At 46.2% G+C, this 20,462-nt stretch overlaps 8 protein-coding genes across 8 annotated transcripts; 5 read left to right on the forward strand and 3 right to left on the reverse strand.

Annotated features, from left to right (window-relative positions):
- Window positions 1–233: 233 nt before the first annotated feature.
- Window positions 234–787, reverse strand: SERLADRAFT_409242 (uncharacterized protein; the record flags this gene model as incomplete). Its single annotated transcript, XM_007319787.1, has 2 exons — window positions 234–628; window positions 685–787. The coding sequence occupies 2 exons, from the start codon at window positions 785–787 to the stop codon at window positions 234–236; spliced, it is 498 nt and encodes a 165-aa protein (XP_007319849.1).
- Window positions 788–4,251: 3,464 nt separating this feature from the next.
- Window positions 4,252–8,053, forward strand: SERLADRAFT_439395 (uncharacterized protein; the record flags this gene model as incomplete). Its single annotated transcript, XM_007319788.1, has 6 exons — window positions 4,252–4,398; window positions 6,204–6,537; window positions 6,605–6,687; window positions 6,750–7,038; window positions 7,524–7,906; window positions 7,946–8,053. The coding sequence occupies 6 exons, from the start codon at window positions 4,252–4,254 to the stop codon at window positions 8,051–8,053; spliced, it is 1,344 nt and encodes a 447-aa protein (XP_007319850.1).
- Window positions 8,054–8,262: 209 nt separating this feature from the next.
- SERLADRAFT_470816 (uncharacterized protein) lies at window positions 8,263–9,971 on the reverse strand (the record flags this gene model as incomplete). Its single annotated transcript, XM_007319789.1, has 3 exons — window positions 8,263–9,499; window positions 9,550–9,724; window positions 9,780–9,971. The coding sequence occupies 3 exons, from the start codon at window positions 9,881–9,883 to the stop codon at window positions 8,810–8,812; spliced, it is 969 nt and encodes a 322-aa protein (XP_007319851.1).
- A 672-nt stretch (window positions 9,972–10,643) lies between these two features.
- SERLADRAFT_439397 (uncharacterized protein) lies at window positions 10,644–12,615 on the forward strand (the record flags this gene model as incomplete). Its single annotated transcript, XM_007319790.1, has 7 exons — window positions 10,644–10,870; window positions 10,924–11,012; window positions 11,070–11,129; window positions 11,187–11,634; window positions 11,689–11,905; window positions 11,961–12,033; window positions 12,083–12,615. 7 exons carry the CDS (start codon window positions 10,644–10,646, stop codon window positions 12,613–12,615), a joined length of 1,647 nt encoding a protein of 548 aa, XP_007319852.1.
- A 620-nt stretch (window positions 12,616–13,235) lies between these two features.
- SERLADRAFT_439398 (uncharacterized protein) lies at window positions 13,236–14,169 on the reverse strand (the record flags this gene model as incomplete). Its single annotated transcript, XM_007319791.1, has 4 exons — window positions 13,236–13,403; window positions 13,457–13,590; window positions 13,649–13,810; window positions 13,875–14,169. 4 exons carry the CDS (start codon window positions 14,167–14,169, stop codon window positions 13,236–13,238), a joined length of 759 nt encoding a protein of 252 aa, XP_007319853.1.
- A 241-nt stretch (window positions 14,170–14,410) lies between these two features.
- SERLADRAFT_450380 (uncharacterized protein) lies at window positions 14,411–16,399 on the forward strand (the record flags this gene model as incomplete). Its single annotated transcript, XM_007319792.1, has 5 exons — window positions 14,411–14,655; window positions 14,709–14,914; window positions 14,977–15,397; window positions 15,459–16,083; window positions 16,137–16,399. The coding sequence occupies 5 exons, from the start codon at window positions 14,411–14,413 to the stop codon at window positions 16,311–16,313; spliced, it is 1,674 nt and encodes a 557-aa protein (XP_007319854.1).
- A 99-nt stretch (window positions 16,400–16,498) lies between these two features.
- Window positions 16,499–17,908, forward strand: SERLADRAFT_470828 (uncharacterized protein; the record flags this gene model as incomplete). The annotated part of the gene is made up of 1 exon (XM_007319793.1): window positions 16,499–17,908. The coding sequence occupies one exon, from the start codon at window positions 16,673–16,675 to the stop codon at window positions 17,720–17,722; it is 1,050 nt and encodes a 349-aa protein (XP_007319855.1).
- Window positions 17,909–18,383: 475 nt separating this feature from the next.
- SERLADRAFT_362164 (uncharacterized protein) lies at window positions 18,384–20,341 on the forward strand (the record flags this gene model as incomplete). The annotated part of the gene is made up of 6 exons (XM_007319794.1): window positions 18,384–18,665; window positions 18,719–19,002; window positions 19,068–19,236; window positions 19,306–19,695; window positions 19,758–20,015; window positions 20,071–20,341. 5 exons carry the CDS (start codon window positions 18,390–18,392, stop codon window positions 19,869–19,871), a joined length of 1,233 nt encoding a protein of 410 aa, XP_007319856.1.
- Window positions 20,342–20,462: the final 121 nt, after the last annotated feature.

The following is a 20,462-nucleotide window of genomic DNA, read 5'->3' on the forward strand; positions in this document are numbered from 1 at the left end:
TCTGCAAAGTACAAAATTCTCGCTTATGCATTTGCAATTGTGAGCTTCCTGGCGGTATGCCATCCGATTGGCTGGTTCAGACGACATGTCCATTTTAGGTAGTCACCCAACTTGGGACAGTCGGATTGAAATCGTGAAGTATGATTAGATTGCTTGCGGCATGATAAGATACTGATAGCTCAAAAGTCCAACGATAAGATTGCGCAATGAATTGATAGTCGAATCAAAACTATCTAGAATTCAGACATGAATGTATTGTATGTTTCCTTATCCGAGAAGTTGTTTAGGTAGAATGTTGTAGGGAGCTCATGGCAATTAGTAGCATTCAATCTACGGTCCATTACCTTTCTGAATACTGGGATGATATCAACAGGAATGAAAACTGCATCCAGTTGATAGATACCCCCCGCTTTGACGGTCTTGCCTGACGGATTTGTGGGCCTGTACCCCCTCTGGAGAAGGAACATCTGCACGTCCGGCTCCTGTAGGATGGTGCCGTTTGTGTCTCTATGCAAGCCCGCAAATTCAAAGCTCTCTGCATAAACAAACACCAGGAATACCTCAGCATCCCACACTGCGGAGGATCCAACTGGTTGGAAAATGAGACAAACTTGGGCGACTTGCAGGTCTGTATGTGCGACAGTCGTCAGCCTCATCCAAACAGAAATACATATCAGCACTTACTGGAGATCCCCCCACCCATGCCTGTATGAATCAACACAGTATCGCAATTCCCAAACAGTATTTTTGTGGAAGGTGGATAAGCTTGTATAGTTTGCGGGGGCATTATGGAGTGGGCGCGAAAGGTCGAGAGGAGCCTTATGCCATACATTCACATGTGTGAATTGCTTATCCAATGCCTGGAAGAAACTGGCTGTAGCATGAGGCAAGTTGGTAAGTGAATATTTGATTGCTATGTCAGTAAGACAGGCCCTTTGCAAATTGGGCTTCTCTGTAAGATGAAATGCTGTTCGAGCGTCGACGGACTTGATGCCTTTGAGGAATAAATTGTGCATTGGGTGCACACTCATTATCCACTTTTCATCAGGCAAGGCACACAATAACCAGCTTGATTCTGGGTCTGCTTCAGCCAACAATGTAGATTCTTTGGTAACGAGATGGTTCAAGAAGTGTTACAATAACACATTTCAGACCTTTAATTTTCATTCTCCTCTTTAACCTTTTACTGTAGTTTTCACACTCTGTGCCATGCAGCACTTTCCCTTTTGTTCAAACTCCACTTTCTCACGCTGCACTGCCTTTATTCTTATTTTAGCTACAAGTCTCTCACACAGTGGAGCTGGTCACACGGGCTGCGCCCTACGACATCATCAGCCACTGCTTTATCAACTGTATAGTACAATATGTACAAACAACCTGTAGTAGTATATATACCCCAATAGATCAAGGAGACTCCTCAGCGAGTCCTCCTGTTGTATCCTCACAACTAACTTGTTGAAGCCTAAAGGGTAACCACTCCCTCATCATTTATCTCTATAGTTGGTTCTAGTTGTGTGCCAGAGTAACAAACTCTTGGTTGTTACAAGAAGTTGATGTTTCAATCCCGCAGAGTAGCATATATATTGAATAAGTGTGCTTTCTCCAATCAGTCGAGAACTTGGACACATTGCAGCTCAAAGTTGAGTCGACCGTTGGTAGCACTAAAAGGGTGTTTGCAGTGGGTATGTTAAAGTGATTAATTGGAGTGCTTGCACCCCGACGTGTTTCTGCATCCAATATAGACTGTTTATTGTCGTGGAATTCCCCAAGCAATGCGACCATAGCTGCTATCGATGCTGCTGTGTGTACTGGTGTCATGTACCAAAGTTGATTGGTAGCATGGACAGGTGTCAATAACGAAGCGAATATTCAAAAAGACTCGCCTTTGCACCACACAGGCACAGTGCCACATGGAATAGTAATTAATATTGCCTTTTTCGAACTTGTGGCTGATCAGCACCACCTCTATCAGGCAATCCAGTCACGCTCACCTTTGCTTTTCCATTCAAGACTTTCCGCGTTTCGGCATTTCGGCAAATTTTCACATCGCCACTGGCTACACATTGCATTGCACCCTCACTTTTGTTGTTTCCTTCACTTCCCTTCCTTTGCCTAGCCCCACCATGGGTCCCTTACTCTCGTTTTTATTCTCACCCGACGGTCGTTTCTGGATCCCCATTTTAGTTCACCTCCTTGTCACCTCCAGCCTCCTCCTCCTCGTCTTCTTTGCTCCCCCACCATTTCTGATGTCACCACTTCCTATCCGCTTCCGTTGTCATGCACCAAAGTTGATTGGTAGCATGGACAGGTGTCAATAACGAAGCGAATATTCAAAAAGACTCGCCTTTGCGCCACACAGGCACAGTGCCACGTGGAATAGTAATTAATATTTCCCTTTTTGAACTTGTGGCTGATCAGCACCACCTCTATTAGGCAATCCAGTCACGCTCACCTTTGCTTTTCCATTCAGTACTTTCCGCGTTTCAGCATTTCGGCAAATTTTTGCGTCGCCACTGGCTACACATTGCATTGCGCCCTCGCTTTTGTCGTTTCCCTTACTCCCCTTCCTTTGCCTAGCCCCACCATGGGCCCCTTCCTCTCCTTTTTATTCTCACCTGACGGTCGTTTCTGGATCCCCATTCTAATCCACTTTTCCGTCACCTCCACCCTCCTCCTCCTCATTTTATTTGCACCCCCACCATTTCTGATGTCACCACTTTCTATCCGCTTCCGTCGCAGATCCGTTGACTACCACGTGCCACTGCTGATATCAGCAAAGCCCCGGCGGCCGGTTCAAATAGGGCAACAGGTCCATCTTCATGACGTCGATCTACCATCATATACTATCAAAACATCGGTCGCTCGTCTTGCCTGGTTGGAGCGTGGGTGGGTAGTTTTTGAGCTGGAGAAGGTTCATCCCCTTGCGTCGCCCATGTTCATTGCTGTCCCATTCACTTGGGTACACTTATCTTTTGTCCATCATCTTCGCTACAGCTACACCTACCACACGCTGCCTGGGACTCACTTGTTCCAAATTGGAACTACTCCTCTCCCTCCCTCGTTTGATCAGGTGGTCCAACACAACCAGTCCATTGGTAAGGCCATGGAACTGTCGGATTTGGACTAGGTGGTGGACCGGTGGCTCCAGTTTCTTTTTTTTCAGCAGAACATTCATTTACAGTGCGATTATTTTTTGATTTTTGAATCATTTTTATGGACACATATTTTTTAGAATGCCTGACTGACAATAAAGGAACTGTGTTGATACTGATAGTGTTTTGCCTTGCCCTTTTTTTACTGTATCTTCCCATGTCATCATGATTTTCCTGCTCTCTTTTTGCTATTGGACTTTACTTTATGGCTGTACAAACCTGTGACATTACTCACAGCATTCATTGTTCTATCCCTTTCTTTTCCTTTTTTGACAATCTTATCCTGTACTACCTACGCAGGATTCGTCGGCATACATTCCTTCCTTCATGTTCTTTCTCATTCTTTTTGCACAGCTATACTGTGCATAGCCTACTTTTCTTTTACTATATAAACCCCTGTATTTTACCTTGTAAAAAAAACAAGAACTCCAATCCAGACTTCTTCTCTAATCTCAAGTTCACTACTCTCTGCTACTTGTGATCCAGTGTGGTCACAACACTTCCCACTGCTACCACTGTTAACTGCTGTCATCGTCACTTGTCACTTTTTGAAAGTGATTGTTATCCCTTTCGATTAGAGTCCTTCTGAGCACTACAGTTTGTGCGTCAGGAGCCTGCTATCACTGGGAACCTCGTCACCTCGTCATCCTCATCATTCTCAAACCTACCTTGTGCTACAATTAGCAAGGTAGTGCTTGTCTATACTCGCCACAAAGCCCCTATCTTTCTATATTCCAACTATCCCTCCTCCTCAAAACCCACACCCATACATCTCTGGGTTTTACTTTGAAGGATTGTTATATGTACCACCCCATGAACAACCAGACCACTCCACTATTCTAGGAGGCAAAGCCCATAAACAAGTTCCGTGGAATCTGGGAGGATTGTGTGTTAGTTTGTTTTGTGTGTGTTTTTTTCTAACACCAGTTCTCATCATCGACACCGGGGATTGAGCTTGATGTATAAAGTTCACAAGGGCGCAAACTGCACGTAAAAAAGCAGGTTCAACAGCCCCTGCAGCCACTGCTACAATTGTCTGCTGAATCTCACGGTGTTTGCGGCCAGTCATTTGTCTGACATGTGAAATGCCTGATCCAAAATGTCGGAAACCGACTCTTGCATGCAAACACTGATAATGAGCATCCAGCTCATCCCTTCCAATTGCCTCTTTACACCACAGGAGAATATGATCAAAGAAGAATTTGTGGCAAGTATGGAGGACTTCGGGCACCAAGAACTTGCAAAGGTCAGTGAGTGGCCAGTCACGCCAGAATGGATGATGGACACCATTAAGATAGAGGGACTTTGCTTCGGGTAGATAGTTTGCAAAGTCCCAGATGTTGTGCTTGATTCCAGCTATTGTGACCAGCGTCTGAGCACCTAGACGAGGAGGGGAAGGGGTACTATTGCCAAATTGATGTAGTGTGGCTTGGGATGAAGGGGATGCATTTTTTGAGGTACATGAGATCATTTGCTGTTCAGGAAGATCCGCTACCCATGAAATGAAAGGAGTATAAACTCGATGTGCTCTCCCATTGGGGTCTCCCATCCAAACACCCGTTGAAGCTGCAGCTTTGAGGTTTTTTGCAACAAGGTCCATACACATGTGCCATACACGGTCGGAAAGGACAGATTGGTACTCAGTATGACAATCCAGGAAATCGGGCACAGGTAAAAATGCGATGCATAACCAAGCATGAGACATGGCTTTCATTTGTACATCTGATGCAATGTTAGCAAGTGTCAAGAATGTTGGATGCATATCTATCCCCCCAGTCCCTCAAGTGACTGTGGTCTTGTCTGAAGCACCAATAACTCCTATGATAGTGGACCCTTTGGGCAGCTGATCCTGGAGTTTTGTTAGTAACTGAAAAGAATTAGAAATGAGAAATCACCTGTATGGCCCATGCATAATCTCCTGGCATCCATTCACCATATTCACGCAATCCTTGAGTGTTCCACTCACACCTTGGATTATACATCATATGCTTTGTGAAGATAGGGTTTCCAAAAAGTGCCTTCACTACCTCCAACCCATCACAATACAACAAGATCATGGGTTTTGCTGTTTTGTAATTCCCTGCATATATCTCTTGCATTTTCCACTCCGGTCCACTTGGAAGCACTTCCATGAAGGAAGTCAAAGTATAGGCCGACGTGAAAGTTGGCTTTGTAGGTTTTTTTGTCTAATCCTCAAGCCATCAGTGTCTATCCATAATTGACTTGAAAGAGTGACTCACCCAGGAAAGCTTCAAGAATTGATTGATTTGTGACTGATTAAGTGTTTCAGTAAGAAGCTTTGCAAGTTCCCACTCCTCTTGATGGGCAAATGGCCAAAAGACATTATGGGTACGCTTATCTGCATATTCATTAGAATCCATTTCATGTAGGATATTGGGGAGACTGCCATATTCGAATCCAGAGTTTAGGTGGTATAAAACCTTGGATCCTGGCATAGAATTTGAAGTGCTGGGGTCAGCCCAAGAAGGTTTGTCGCTACTAAAATCATAGCAAGATGGTATTGGATCAAAGACCTTGCCTTGCAGACTTCTATGAAAGGGAACCGGTACGCAAGAAAGAAACAGATTGTTAAGATGTTGAAGTACATCGTTCCAACTTGCGAATTGTTCGCTGCAACCAGGTGTTGTAACAACCAAGAGTTAGTCACTCTGGCACACACTATAAAGGTAGTGATGAGGGAGTGGTTACCCCTTGAGCTGCAGAGAGTTTGTTGGTATACAACAGGAGGACTTGCTGAGGAGTCTCCTTGATCTATTGGGGTTTATATACTGTTACAGGTTTGTTTGTATGTATGTACTAAACAGTTGCTAAAGGCAGTGGCTGATGCTGTCATAGGGTGCAGCCCGTGTGACCAGCTCCACTGCATGAGAGACTTGTAGCTAAAATAAGAAGAAAGCAGTGCAACGCAAGAAAGAGGAGTTTGAACAAAAAGGGAAAGTGCCGCATGGCACGGAGTGTGAAAACTATAAAGAAGTTGAAGAGGAGAATGAAAATTAAAGGGAAGGTCCGAAAATTGTGTTATCGTAACAGGCGCGACTATCACCCCAACTCAATAGCACTGCGGATCGCCCTTACCTCCCTCCCCACATGCAATTTGGGGCTGGTGGGGATTTTATATCTGACAAAGAGATTCAAGCACTCCTCGCAATTTGCGTAGTGCCACTGGCACTCACTCAGCCCTCCTCTTCCTTCTTCTCAGATCTGGACACCGATCAATTGCAACTACAAGGCTCTCCAACCTCAATTGGTGGGCCCTTGCAATTGCAAGACATCATGTCTTGGAGTGGCTCAATCAGTGGGCCCTCGCAATTGCAAGGCATCATGTCTCCGAGCAGCGGTTCCTCTGGCGCTCCTCCCCCTTCCAGTACGTCCCAGCCTTTGCAGATCTCATTTGCGCCTACCCAGCCTATTGTGCAACGTTTGGAAGGAAGTCCCAGGAGGCCGCCCACCTTTAAGGACCAGCAACCCAACCGAGTTAACGCATGATCAGACAATTGATCAGCGTATTATCCATGTAAGTTCCTTTTTATATTCCATAATGTCCTATCTTATTAACATCTATTTTATACTCTATAGCCAGGTAGTTCCACATCAGCCAATGACTATTTCCGTTCTCAAAACCCCCTTGCTCGTCTTCCACTCACCCCTTCTCCCCCACCTGCCTCCACCAATGCACGTAACGAATCCAGGACCATATCCTTGTGGCGCATCAAGCATGAAGTCAAATTTTTGCCGGAGCACATCAGTGTCGCACAAACAAGGATGCGTAAGTATGTCCTTCTCAAGGACACCATGCTGACGAAGCAACAAAAAAGCCAAGAAGCCAAGGACATCCTTGGCTCCCTGGCCGTGGAATACGGTGCTTGTAAGTACTCATTGCCATGCTGTTCCAACTTACTCATCATGCATTTTAGCTGGGATCCTTGCAATAAATAAAAACAATGTCAGCCAAGTGGTGGGTGTAACAACCAAGAGTTAGTTACTCTGGCGCACACAGGAACACACTATAAAGGTAGTGGAAGATGGGGAGTGGGTACCCCTTGGGCTGCAGTGAGTTAGTTGGTATACAACAGGAGGACTCGCTGAGGAGTCTCCTGGATCTATTGGGGTATATATACTACTACAGGTTGTTTGTACATGTGTACTATACAGTTGATGAAGGCAGTGGCTGATGATGTCATAGGGCCTAGCCCGTATGGCCAGCTCCACTGCGTGAGAGAGTTAAGTCTAAAAGTAAAAGAAAGGCAACGCGGCGCGAGAAAGGGAAATGTCGCGTGGCACTTAAAGTATAAAGTTAAAGCGGAGAATAAAAAGGACAGGAGATGTCCGGAAATTGTGTTATCGTAACAGTGGGTGTCGTATCAGATGTACGCCGGCCATTCATGGCCAACTCATCAAGCGCTGTCGAGTCGGCTTTCCAGTTGCGCCTGCCATTAACGGACCATACAACGGACCCAAAGGAATTCAAGGCCAACCGTATTGCGCAGGTCCTAGCCGATGAGTTGCCGGCCTTCCTCCACACAATTGACAATGACGGAAATGTCCTACATTCCGGACACCACATCATTCCCGACACCATCCTCGACTCCCTCTTCAAACACAAACACCTTTTTGGCCATATCCTTGCTGACAATCTGAAGGATCCCAGAAACACGCTGGACATCATCATCAGCCTGGCTGCAACCACGGCATTTGCGTCCCTCAAAGAACGTGGAACTGGCGTTTTCAACAAGGTTTATTTCAGAGCAGACGTTTAACACACATTTTATCAGAAGTGTATGGACGTGATAAGGGGGATTCGCAAGGCTGGCAATGAGGCCGCCGCTGCAAGGTTTGATGCGTACGAAGCTGATATTCTTGCTCGTGGTCTTGCGCTGTAAGTTTTATTCTCATTATCTAACTCATGTCTCACTGTCACTACATCTCAGGGCTTAGTTTTTGTTTGATTCACCGTTTTCCATTTGGTTTTGGGAGCGTCGCACATAGTGTACATGTATTGTATATCAGTGTTTTTTTATCTCAATAGATTGTGGTTGATCGCTATCATATCTATGTTTGATAAGATTTCTTTGTTTATCTCCTCAATCTATTTACACCGCGAAGCCTTAATTCTAGGGATTACTATATCAAGGTATATTCGATCTAAATCTGAGGTTTTGCCGTCGCGTTTCATGCTAGTCCCATACAGATTCTGAAAACTTTCTGTCAGAAAGTTTTCTGGCCTTTTTTGGCTCAGATGTAGCGTTCTAGATGTCAAGGTACATGCCCTTTTGAGCGGCACCCACAGGAGCTGCATCATCATGTGATGCGATAGCGGTACCATGATGTCAAAAAGGCCCATCGACGCCAATCAGGTTCGCGGCGGGAGTACTTACAAGCAAGCCCCAACGCTGGAGAAATTCCTATGACCATACAATAGGTTGGCGATGGTTCTACTGAAAAACGTAACTAATCCCCTCCCGCGCATCACATCGTGACACGCGGTAATCTAACCGATACATACCTGTACCAGCAAGCAAAAAAGAGGCCGTCATACTGTAAGCGCGGATTTCGTACGGCGAGTTCGGGAAGATAACAGTGGGTTATAAATTTCTGCGCTCCGCTTGCACAGGTGGTAACTATTAAAAGACGATGCATCAATGAAGATCTGTGGTCACACCACAAGCTACGTCGTGCAATTCTTTAACAGCCTTTTGTCGCACAACATCCCATATACTGTCACGCTGAGCCCTAGCATTACCCAAACCATCTTGTATCTCTTCCAAGCGCTCGATGTATTCTCTTTCGTCGTCTTGAAGTTCAAGTAGTGTCGCCAAGGACTTCTCCAGGCTGATTTGTTGCATTTCTAGGGATGCAAAATGTGATGGTTCCAGAACAGGTGGGCCAGAGTCTGGATACGATACGAGAAATAGTTTACGGATGATCGGCGTTAGATCTGGTGCACGAGCGAGCCTGCTTTCAGAATCCTCTTCTTCCTCGCCCACTTCTTCCTCACGTTTAGGTAGCAAGGGTGGTTCTTTCGACTTAGCATCAGGATCCTCGCTGAGTACCTGCCACAGCCGATTAAGAGCTTGTCTCACGGAAACTTCCCCTTCGATGAAACTGGTAGTCGCCTGGTCTAGCTCGTCAAAAAGGGTGGAGCGGAAAGAGCGTGTCACAGACTTGTCCATTACGAACGATGAGAAACTTGTGTGACGAGTATTTGGTAGTTCATAGGGAGCATCGCACGAGGGTGAAGGTGAACGCAAATGAGGAAGAGTGAGTGGCGAAGGGGGACGAGGCGCTGGCAGAAGCGACATCAGACGTTTGCGGGCTCGTTCATCTGCCTATATAATTTATTTATGAGGGATTCACATGTCATTTGCTGAATGCGCACCTCCCATTCAACCTTACTTGATCCCCAATTTGCTGCTTTGCCCTTCCGAGCCCATCTTGAATCATGTGCCATCTTCTGATCCCAATTTCCACCGCTAATGCTAATCGGTGTCTCTTCAGAATCAAACCCTCGAGAAGGATAATACCAAGCATTATGGTCGCTCAAAGACAAAAAGCTGCAGTGCGTGGCAAATCAGTTCAAAGCCCCAATAAAAGAACAATATAACGTACATATCATCGTGGTCGGACTGTTTTTGTGTAGTCAACGGTACATTGGAGAACTGCTGCCTTGGAGGGAATGTCGTTGGCCGTGCGTGTAAAGGAGGTTCAGCCATTTTCGTGGTCTTTGCATACCCTCATTATATGTTTATGTGCAGTGGCTACCAGGTGGGTGGCCACCAGAGTGCAGTTCAAGCGGCGCTCGCCGTGAACAGCGTTTCCAAGTTTGGCAGTGCAGCACTCGCTCGTATCATACTTGGACCAGCAAAGTTTGGGGGTGTCAGATTGGCGTGTATTAGATAGTAAGTCCTCTGTCCGTCATATCGGAACGTGAATTCACCTAATGATATTTAGGATCATACCAGTATATATGGCTAGCGTTGTGCTGTCCGAGAAGAAAAAATCAGAATGGTGTGAATTCGCAGTAAATTACTAGCTTTTGGCGTCTGGCCTCAAATTCTGGGTGATAGAAAATGTTTCTATCTCTGCATCATCCATCCTTCAAGTTGCAAAGTTACTATTCATTTAAAATTTCCCCTCAAGTGTGCGCAACCGTTGGTGCAATGCAAGATTGTTGTTGTACTTAAGCCTTCTTTGAGGTTCGCTTGCACGGCCATCATTTTCTCGACCAGTGTTTAAATTGATCAAAATGACACTACTCAATAGGCTTTCCTTCACTGTAAACACCCGAGGACACCTGATTGGCCCCGCCCGTAGCTTTGCTGCGGTGTGAGTCGTAAACATGGTTTGGTACAGCCATTGTAACAAAACACAGCATCCTCATGACCCTGACCGCCCTACACGTGCAGGATATATGTTATAAAAGGAGCCCTTGAACGTTCCGCACCTCATACTTGTGCCTCTTGTTTCTCTGTAATGCGTTCCAGTTTTCTCGTTCCGTTTAGTCTCCTTGTGCTCCTTGATGGCATCAGTGCAACGCGGCTGGCTCTGCAGGGCAGGGCGTCCCCCGAGCTACCAGCGCTTCTTCGCCGTGGAATGCTTTCTGGCCAGGTCACTAGTCTTAACGATTCCGGAAATATCAACCATTATGCCAATATTTCATTGAACGGAAAGACGTATGAAACGGCGATTGATACTGGAAGGTGAGTCGCTATTTATTGGCCATTTGTATTACAGACCTTCAACGTTTCTGCAGCTCTGATTTATTCGTGACATCTGCTGTCCCGAATGCAACCGATGAACACTACAATGCAACCATCAGTTATGCATCTGGGGGCGCAACGGGTATGTGTATCAACAGAAACTTTATCAGCTGCTTTACTCAACTCTAGTACCGATCAGGAGAAGTGAAGGCTGCAACATTAGAATTTGCAGGTTTCGAAATACCCGACCAATTCTACAGTAAGCAATTATTATTTCTATCTTTAACAATCGTTTGACCTGCTTACTCGCGAACAGTCGAAGCACAAAACATATCGTCGGGCTTCGCGGGCACAGGGGGACTCATTGGTCTTGGTCCTAGTCAGGGCTCTGTTGTGCGCCTCGAGGGCAACAGCTCTGCTGCAGACACTCCCTTGGACAGGATATTCCGTCAAAATACTTCGACACCCAACTATCTGTCTGTTCTTCTTGGGCGATCAGATGATCCCGACGATCCATACCCTGGAGATTTGACTATCGGGGAGCCACTTCAAAATTACACCGATATTCTCAAACAGCCAAGACTGAACGTCACCGTCTCCTCTGTTAACGAATTCCAACACTGGCAGACATTGCTTGACAAGAACGGTATCATAGGCCCTGACGGAAAGGCTATTCCTATCACTTCTCAGGTTAACCACAGTATCGATCCTAGCAGGGCAACGGTCATATTTGACACTGGTTTCACTTTACCACAAGTGCCTGGGTAACGTCTGCTCTTACTGTACTTTCGTTGCGTGTTTGCTGACGTAGTTGACAGATATGTTGCCAAAGCAATCTATGGCGGTGTCAATGGATCTTACCTCTACAATATATCAGGAATCGGCGAAATTTGGATTCTTCCATGCAATGAAGAAGTCAATGCTACTTTCCTCTTCGCTGGTGTCCAATACCCTATCCACCCACTTGACCTGAACTTTGGGAAAGGCGAGTTAACGGGTGTTGTCCCCAATGGTGCTGAGATGTGTGTAGGAGCGGTATGTCTATGTTTTCCCCTAAAAATAGACCGTGTTAACCCAAATAATTTATCAGTTCCAGCCATTCTCTTTTGACCCTCGCATTAACGACGAGGTTATCTACGACATGATCTTAGGCATGGCATTCTGTAAGTTTTTCTCGGCATTTTCTATTTACTTACTGATCGTAAAACACAGTGAGAAACGCGTACCTGCTTGTCGATCTCGGTGATTTCATCGACGGATCAAACTCTACGACTGCCGCGCCTTACATCCAGCTACTGTCCGTGACCAACGCCACCGAAGCAAGCCAAGAATTCGCTCAGCAGCGGCAGAATGGGACAAGCGCAGGCGACCTCAACGCCTCCGACGCTCTCGAGACTGATTCTAGCAGCTTGATCACCACACACACAGTGACGAAGAGCACGATCAAGATGGCGGCTTGGGTGATTGCTGTGATCGTTGCAGCTGTCGTGGTCGCCTTCTTGCTGCTTGGGATTTGCTGCTTCTGCATTTGTAGGAAGCGTGGTAAGCGGTCGAAGGGTGCTGCTACTTCCGCATGGCCCGCTGCTGTTCCTGTTTGGTCTGCTGCCCCTCCAAGCTACCGTTCGCTACAGGACCCACTGGCAGCTCCCCAAGCACATGATGAGATGCACAAGAACCCTAATTCAGCTCCAGCCGTCTACGCTCCAGAGCAGCAGTATAATACCGTATGGGACCGGCATGTTTAGGACACTTTCTAGGGCACTTTCTTACTTCTACTTGTGCTTTCGTTGTTTTTATTTATGACTGTCACGTATAGTGTAGAACACGCTCGGGATGGACGTAATTTAAGTATCATTACACGCTCTTTTTTAAATAAAAATCACCCCAGTTTGTTGGATATATTCTGGAAATCGGACTTAAGAGTACGATTACTATTTATCTATCTACTAAAGACACTTCGAATACATAGGTTTCATTGGCCCGAAGGTCTTCTGAGTCTTCAACAGCTCTTTCATAATTAAGGGAATGTAGATAGCAATAGCATGGCCTACGGCCCGAGTATATGTTTTTGATAAACATTGTCGTAGAACTAATTGCAACTCTGTGCAACTCTGCCAGCTTGCATTGTTGTCCCACTGGATCTAGTGGGCTGTTTGGAATGTAGCCAGTTTGTAACAACACATAGCGTGAAGCTCGAGGTATCGACGGTCTGGCAGTGCGATATTACGATTTGAGGGCAGCGTAATCGGTTGACCCTGCCGCCATGCAGACCTGTTAGGCGTGGTGCAAACCTGGTACTGGTGTGGTATTGCCTGATCATGAAGGGACCGTGAGCCGTCGTATAAGTATACTCAGTCGTGCTTATTCACAGTGCATCCAACCAAAGGTCGAGATTATCGAACAAACTATGGGCGGTAGGATCAAGAGTCAAGACATTCTCGACACGATGGATTTCGTTGCCTATAAGCTCTTCCCAGCCGAATGTTAGGCCAAGGCAGCTCAAAACAGCCCACACAGTGCTAGTGTGGTGATGCTGAAAAATGTACGTTGTTGGAAGTGAATTCGAAGAAAAATAAAACAATCCACTTTGGAGCCACCTGCAATCGGTCCACTGATATCGCGGTTCACGTAATCGGGAATGATATGAGCACATTCAGTGCTACTTGTTCGGTTGGGTAACGCAGCAAGATAACCAGCGTGCGCCTCGTGAGCAGGATCCTCTGTATTCACGTCGTAGGAACCAGAGACGATACACCGGTGATTATCGCGTATCAATACTATGGTGAGATTTGGATAAAAATGGACGCACTAATCGTTTAACTGTTTGATGGTCTTTGGGTGACTGTTGTGAGATGTGCATCATAAAATCTCGAGTGTCATCAAACGACGGCCGAGAGGGATGTTCTGATGGCGCTGGCGTACGACCGTTTGCTCTCTTGACTGTCAAAGAAACAACGTCAAGGACTTTCTGACCATTCTGTACCCAAACGAATCTTGCACTCACAGCACCGGATGAACACGTTGATGTAATGCAACCCCAGATCGGCCAACGCCTCCAGACCCATGGCATAAGCATCCGCTATTTCGTTGCTTAGGTTTGTCAAGGTAGTATCATTAGGGGCGTGTATCAATATGTAACCAAGAACTCGAGCAAGGACTAATGTGTCGATGCCACCAACTTGAATAGGAGGTGTGCCAGTAGTCGCCGCAGCTTCGAACGCCAGACAGGCGGCATATACATTGTGATATTGAGTCTGAGTAACGATATCAAAAGGGTTATGTTGAAGAGGTTGTGGCATTGGAAAGGGCGATTAGCAAGATTAGAGACGAACGCGGGTAGACCTGTCAGTGTGATAAGATATGATTAGATAACGATAAGGTAATAATTTAAAGTCAGCATAACCTTGGTCCCATAGCGGTTGGAATATAACAGCTGTAAACAAGCTCCAGCCACAGCGATGGTCCTCTACTTAGTCTACTAGGACCATTATCATAATTATTATCATTTTAGCTACTAGTATACACTTTTCTTGGACGGCAATGGCACCCACCCTACAATATCATTGTCCTTGCTTGACAAACGTGACATCCCCTCTGGTAGTCCCTCCACCACCTCACTTGGCCTCCTCCTCCTCAAGCTTTCACCCATTGCACACTTTGTTCTTTTGCGAAGAATGCGATGCTGTTCGATGTGACCGCTGTGTGTCTGTCGAAGTGAGCGGCTACTACTGCCCCAACTGTCTATTCGAGGTACCCAGTGCGAGCGTGCGCGCAGAGAAAAATAGGTGAGCAGACACAAATGTTCATTGTCATCCCATACCTCATCAAAAGATATCAGATGTGCGCGCAACTGTTTCTTGTGTCCCAACTGTCGAAACACTCTGTCTGTCGTTCCTTCAGACCCACCAGATTCGGGAGATGGTCGACTATCGTCCATTCCTCTCAGTACAGTTGGTGAACCGCCATTCTTTCTTTACTGTAACTACTGCAGATGGGACTCGGCCGAAATTGGCGTCACTTTTGAGAAGCCTACCGGATTAGCTGGTATGAGCCACCTCACTGTTTGTCTTTTATCGATTGACGTTATTCAACTTCAACACTCGCAGCCCAACTACAAAAATTCGAAGACTCGGCGCCGGAGTCGTTGGAATTTGAGAGGTTGAAAGAGCATTTTGAACCTTTTCTCCGTACATCATCCCTCTCCTCTCCATCCCACCAACGCACTCCCTCCTCACACCATGTTCATACCTCTTCCATCACAGCCGCTGCTTCCGCTGCCCTTGCGCGCGATATACCCGGGGTCAGCAAGTTTAATCCCATCACACGTAGTCGATCTGGAAAAGATAGAACCGCAAACAAGGATGAGATGCACGAGTACAAGAGTAGGGTTGAGGTGGCAGCTGCAAGTCGATCAGGCGCTGGTGAACAGGTTGATGTTGAGTTTATGAGACATATTGAGACTGTTGGAGAGGTGGCTACATTGGAGCAAAGATGGGTCAACAGCTGGACATCTCCTTTACAAACTAGGTGCGTGGTGGTGGCATTATCAAAGTATACTGAAAACCTATCATCCCTTTTATGATGTCAGCGATCTGAAGCCTCTTCGCGTACCTTTACATTCAAAGACATCGAAACGATGCCCTACCTGTAGGCACATCTTAATCAAGCCAGAGCAGAAAGCACAATCAGTGCGATACAAGATCAAGTTGGTCGCTGCTAATTATCTTCCAGCTATCGTGGTCGCTCTTCCTCTCCCTCAGTCTCGCGCTGATGGGTCGAGACGTGGTGCATCTGACGATAGAGGCTCCAGCACGGGCGGCGTTCTTCGAGCCGGGGAAGCATATCCTTTCCACCTTGCTCTAACTAATCCTCTATATGATCCTATTCAAGTCAAACTTAATGTTCAACGGATGCACGTGGCTACTTCAGGTGATGGTGCTGCTGCAAAAGCTCGTAGGCCTCCGTTTGTTGTCTCCCTCCCGACATCACCTTTTCCGGTTGCTGCGTTTGCCGAAGCATGGGAATATGAAGATGATGAGGATATGTTTAGCACTGGGGATGATAATTTGGACCATGACACTGATGGGAGAGGTTTAGGAAGTAAAGATGGGCGATCTAAAACTAAAACTGTAGGCGTTCTGGAGAAGAGAGCCAATGTGACTATGGTTGGTGGAGAGGTCACGATAGGAAAAGAAGCGCGAGGAAATGTCAAGGTTAGTTTGACAACACAGCTCTCATGATCGTTGCGAATAACTTGCCATCATAGTTTAACATGCTTGTGGCGTATACGTACCGGTCAGATGACCCAGTGCCTTCAGAAGATGGAGGTACACCTTCCCGTACGATGGCCAGAGCACCTGAAGTGAAAACGTTCTCGTTTTACACTGTTGTTGATCTTGGACCCATAATACCCAAAGAGGAATCCAGAGCTGAGGATGGCTGAGGATGAAGCTAGATTGGAAGGTCTGATTAGAGGAGACTAAAGCTAGAGTTACTGGCACTGTTATTCTACCATCATTTACAAGACTTGCCATATTTGTGAAATTTCATCAAATTTTAGAAACAGATAATCGACCTGTGGGAAAGCATAGCCTTTTTGGTGGCACTGGATACTATGCGGTACCTTTCCCGCATCTAATACCGCTACGCTTTCTTGACCTGGTCGTCCATGCTATCGTTCTCTTCAGTTCATTGAATTCTTTAAAGGCAGGCGTTTGGTGTATATTGTTTCTTCAGCGCTGGTTTTCGCTTTTTATTACTTGCCGGGCAAGGTTTTTTTATTGACCTCTACCATCATTTCCAATGGCGTTGAACGCTCCAATTTCTCAGGCGCTCAGCACATCAGACGCTGATAGAGAATCGTCACCACCTCAGGCAGGTCCTTTGCCGTTGAAACGTGGAGAAATCGGGTACAGGGAGGAAACTACAGTACCCGCTGAGCAGCAAACTGCTGAGTCTTCAACTTCTTCACCTGCTCCTGATTCCCAAGCCTCGGAAACAGCGGGCTCTACATCTCCACCATCTTCCTCTGCTGCCCCACAGACAACCTCATCTACAGCCTCCAGTAACACACCCTCAGATCATCCGTGTGCGAAGAAACTTATTGCGTCACTATTCAAATCAGAAAAAGTCCCTTCGTATGGAGGCATATGTCTATCGACCTTGCTGATATTTACCCTCCAATTCTTGATCATCGCTGTAACTGTGGTAGGATGGGTTTTGTCTGTGCAGCATATCAGCACGACGAATGCGACAATGTCAGTCGAAGGCAGTTCGGGACAACAGAGCGTTCTACCGTCCAGTACCACTGTCGTCTACGTCCACATCATCTTTGCCATCATGGTCCTTGTCCAGCTGATATTCCTCGAACGCCGGATATTCCGCATGCGCGCCGAGCGGTTCGTTCACTTACATCCTGGAGCTATCTTGCCCACGTCCCGCAACTTTTCGTCGTCGTCTCGCAATATGGGAATCGTTCCGTGGAATCGAGCACCTTTACCGACATATGCTGCTGCAATTGCTCAAAGTGGACATGGGACTGGAGATGTGGAGGATAATATTATTGCTGTTCCACCTCCGCCGGCCTATGGCAACACGAGGGGTAGCAGGCTGTTGCTCGCTGGATATTTGAGGAATAGTCTCAGGGCGCAGCGCCCTGTCTCCATTCGTAGCAATGCGAGCGAACTAGAGGAAAGGCCTCACAGTTACGTAAGCAGTGATGAAGAGTGGGAAGTTATACGCAATGCAGAAGCTGCTAGGAAACTTGAGGAGACCTTGTCGAAGGAAGGGGACGATGATGACAGTAGAGTTACGAGTGACATTGATGCTACGGCAGTAGGCACAGCGGTTTGAAGTATGTCTATGCATTAGTGGATTTGTGCTGTGTCCTCCCGACGCTGGTCTGTATAGCTATTTATGGATGTTTCTATTGTTCATAGGGCGTCATTTTCTTTTTGCTCTTTTGCTTTAGTTTTTTTTCGTTTTTCGTTTTCACAATTTATCTGTATCCTTACATCCCAGGATCAAGGTGAACCAAAATGGGTGCAAGAACGATAAGGTGGCGTTTGCCACAGGTCGATGACTAAATTACTGCGGTACCTGGTTGGAAACATCTAGCCACTGCGAGTCCCGAGATTTCAAGTCAAGGAGGCCTCAAGAGACGAAACTGAGACGAAACGTTTATAATTGCGGCGTCTGGTAAACGAACTCCGCGAATATTGACACGCGGTTCAGGGTATGATCTGACTCTTCAATATGTCGCAGCGATCACTTTTTACTGTGGGTTAAGTATAGCAGAGGTATAGCATCCGTATGACTCACGACCATCATCCACACTGAAATTTGAGTTTTTGCTATAACTGCGGCACCGCAGTATTGCTTGTTAATCGTGTTTCGACTGTAACATACACTTTTGTTTAGATATGACTCAAGCTGACGTTTGCCTAACCATGTATATAATTTGTATAAGCTATTTCGGACGTAGACATTCACTATTTCGCCTCATATTTCCATCACTGACATGGACTCGGACCACACTCTACCTACCTATACTCCTTCAACGCCATCTCCGTCTTACTCGACTATTCTGCTCCCAGGCGAGCGGACCGTTGAGCAAACACAGAGACAGGCTTTATCCTCTTATACAGGTTCTTTTCGAAGAATAACGGATGACATTACACTGGTTCTGAAGGATCAGCGTCCAGGTAGCATCGTTCCTGCGTACGGTCGAAACGCCCTGGTACGAGGTCATATCTCTCTCCACAACGTGGACACTCTTAGCGCCGTGCACTTGAAGGTAAAACAATCATACTTTATCCCATATGCCAAGTGTTGACATGATTATCTTAGCTCGAAGGCGCGCTCACAATAGAGATGTCTTTCTACTCAAGTAAAACAACGCTTATCGCCAGCTCGTTCACCATGTGGCAGTCCGACGGCAGCTCTTCTGCGCGTCCTCCGCTCAACATACCTTTTGTTTTGGTATTTCCGACAACTTACCAGGACGGAGGCCAGGAATATCCTCTCCCTCCAACTTTCGACAGTGAAGGTAGTCCCGCATCATGTTCATATACTCTCACTGTCGCTCTCTCAAAACCTCGACAACTTCTCCCATTCTTGACTCAAAGTGAAACGTAAGCAAATTTATCCTCTTGGTATATTAGACGTTTTACTTATTCTTTTTCTTGTTTTTCATCAGATTATCTATTCCTCTACATTATTACCCACGCTCTCGTCCCCATGCACCTATATTACCCAGTGGATTGTCTTTCATGTCCACCGTAAAATCGTCGCCAGAAGAGTGGCACCAAGTTATGTCCACAATGAACTCGGTACCAAGTTCTGGTATTGTACCGATACAGTGTTCGGTGAATACCTCTCAATTCTCGTTATTCTTTCACCTTGCCAACTGAACTTTACATTTTAACTTTTACCAGCTCTTCATCCCATCCGTGCAAGTCTTCGCACTGACCGATGTCATACCATTCCACCTACAACTCCGCGGGCCGAAGTCCTCATTATCTGCATTTATTTACCATGTATCTTCTCCAACGGGGTCCAACTCGAGCTTAGGAATCATCGGTACTGCTATTCGAGTTTACATTTCTCGCCAGGTAATAGTAAAAGTTGGCGAAGAAAAAATCCATCGCAAACGAGTCCTCGGTGAAGGAACATTGCGGGCCTTGTCATCTTCTAGTGACATCAAGCCTATCTTCCGTCATTCTTCTTCGACGGACGGCTTGGATACGCTAGATTGGGAAGGTGAATTGCAATGTAACAAGGAAATTACTACGCCTGGGTTTAGTATTCCCCAGCTTGCTGTAAAGGTGTGTTCCCACTTTTTTTTTGCCAGAAATTACGAGTCTTGATATCAATCTTCTCATTGCAGGATTCTATTGTATTGTCGATCACACCTCCTCAACCTCTCACATCACCTCTCCTCCGATTACACCACGAACATGTCATTCGCCTTGCTACAGACCCTTGGTCTGACCAGGGCTGAAAATCCATGTTACGCAGATACCAGTGATGATTATAGACTGCCAGCAGTCATTTCTCTTGTTTTGCATTCTCGTGGCAAATCCAGTTTTTCCCTGTCCTGAAGTTTGTAGCCTGACAATCATGCCCAGATATTGTATCTCATCTCGTGAGCATCACCGTACATATCTTGCGCAGACTAATTTACTGATTATTATATTCAGAGAAGATTACTGTTTCTGGTCCACTTCCCATAACATTGTATCAAGCCAAGTGCGGAAGGGGTAGGAGTGGAAGGAAATGAAGGAAACGAGCCAGGGGAACGGGGATGGGAGCGCAATGTGGGAGGTATTATTCGGTGATGGGCTTTTGAGATGGGAGGTATGTAAGGGGTGTTTATAGCGATTAAAAATGTACTCTCTCTGGCTAGGTTGCTAGCCCCAGCGTCCCACCAAGAAATGAGAAGAGTTGGCGCTGTTCGCCGTTGAAGCCCAGTTCATGATGCATGATTTTGGTGACCAGGTTTATATAAAGCCATGAAGTGCGAGGTTTGTCTTTGGACCTTAGGGGATGACTTGTATACTCGTCCAGGGTTTGCAAAGTCGAGAGACAATGT

The sequence above is a fragment of the Serpula lacrymans genome, assembly GCF_000218685.1.
Source record: "Serpula lacrymans var. lacrymans S7.9 unplaced genomic scaffold SERLAscaffold_8, whole genome shotgun sequence".
NCBI classification, from domain to species: Eukaryota; Fungi; Basidiomycota; class Agaricomycetes; order Boletales; family Serpulaceae; genus Serpula; species Serpula lacrymans.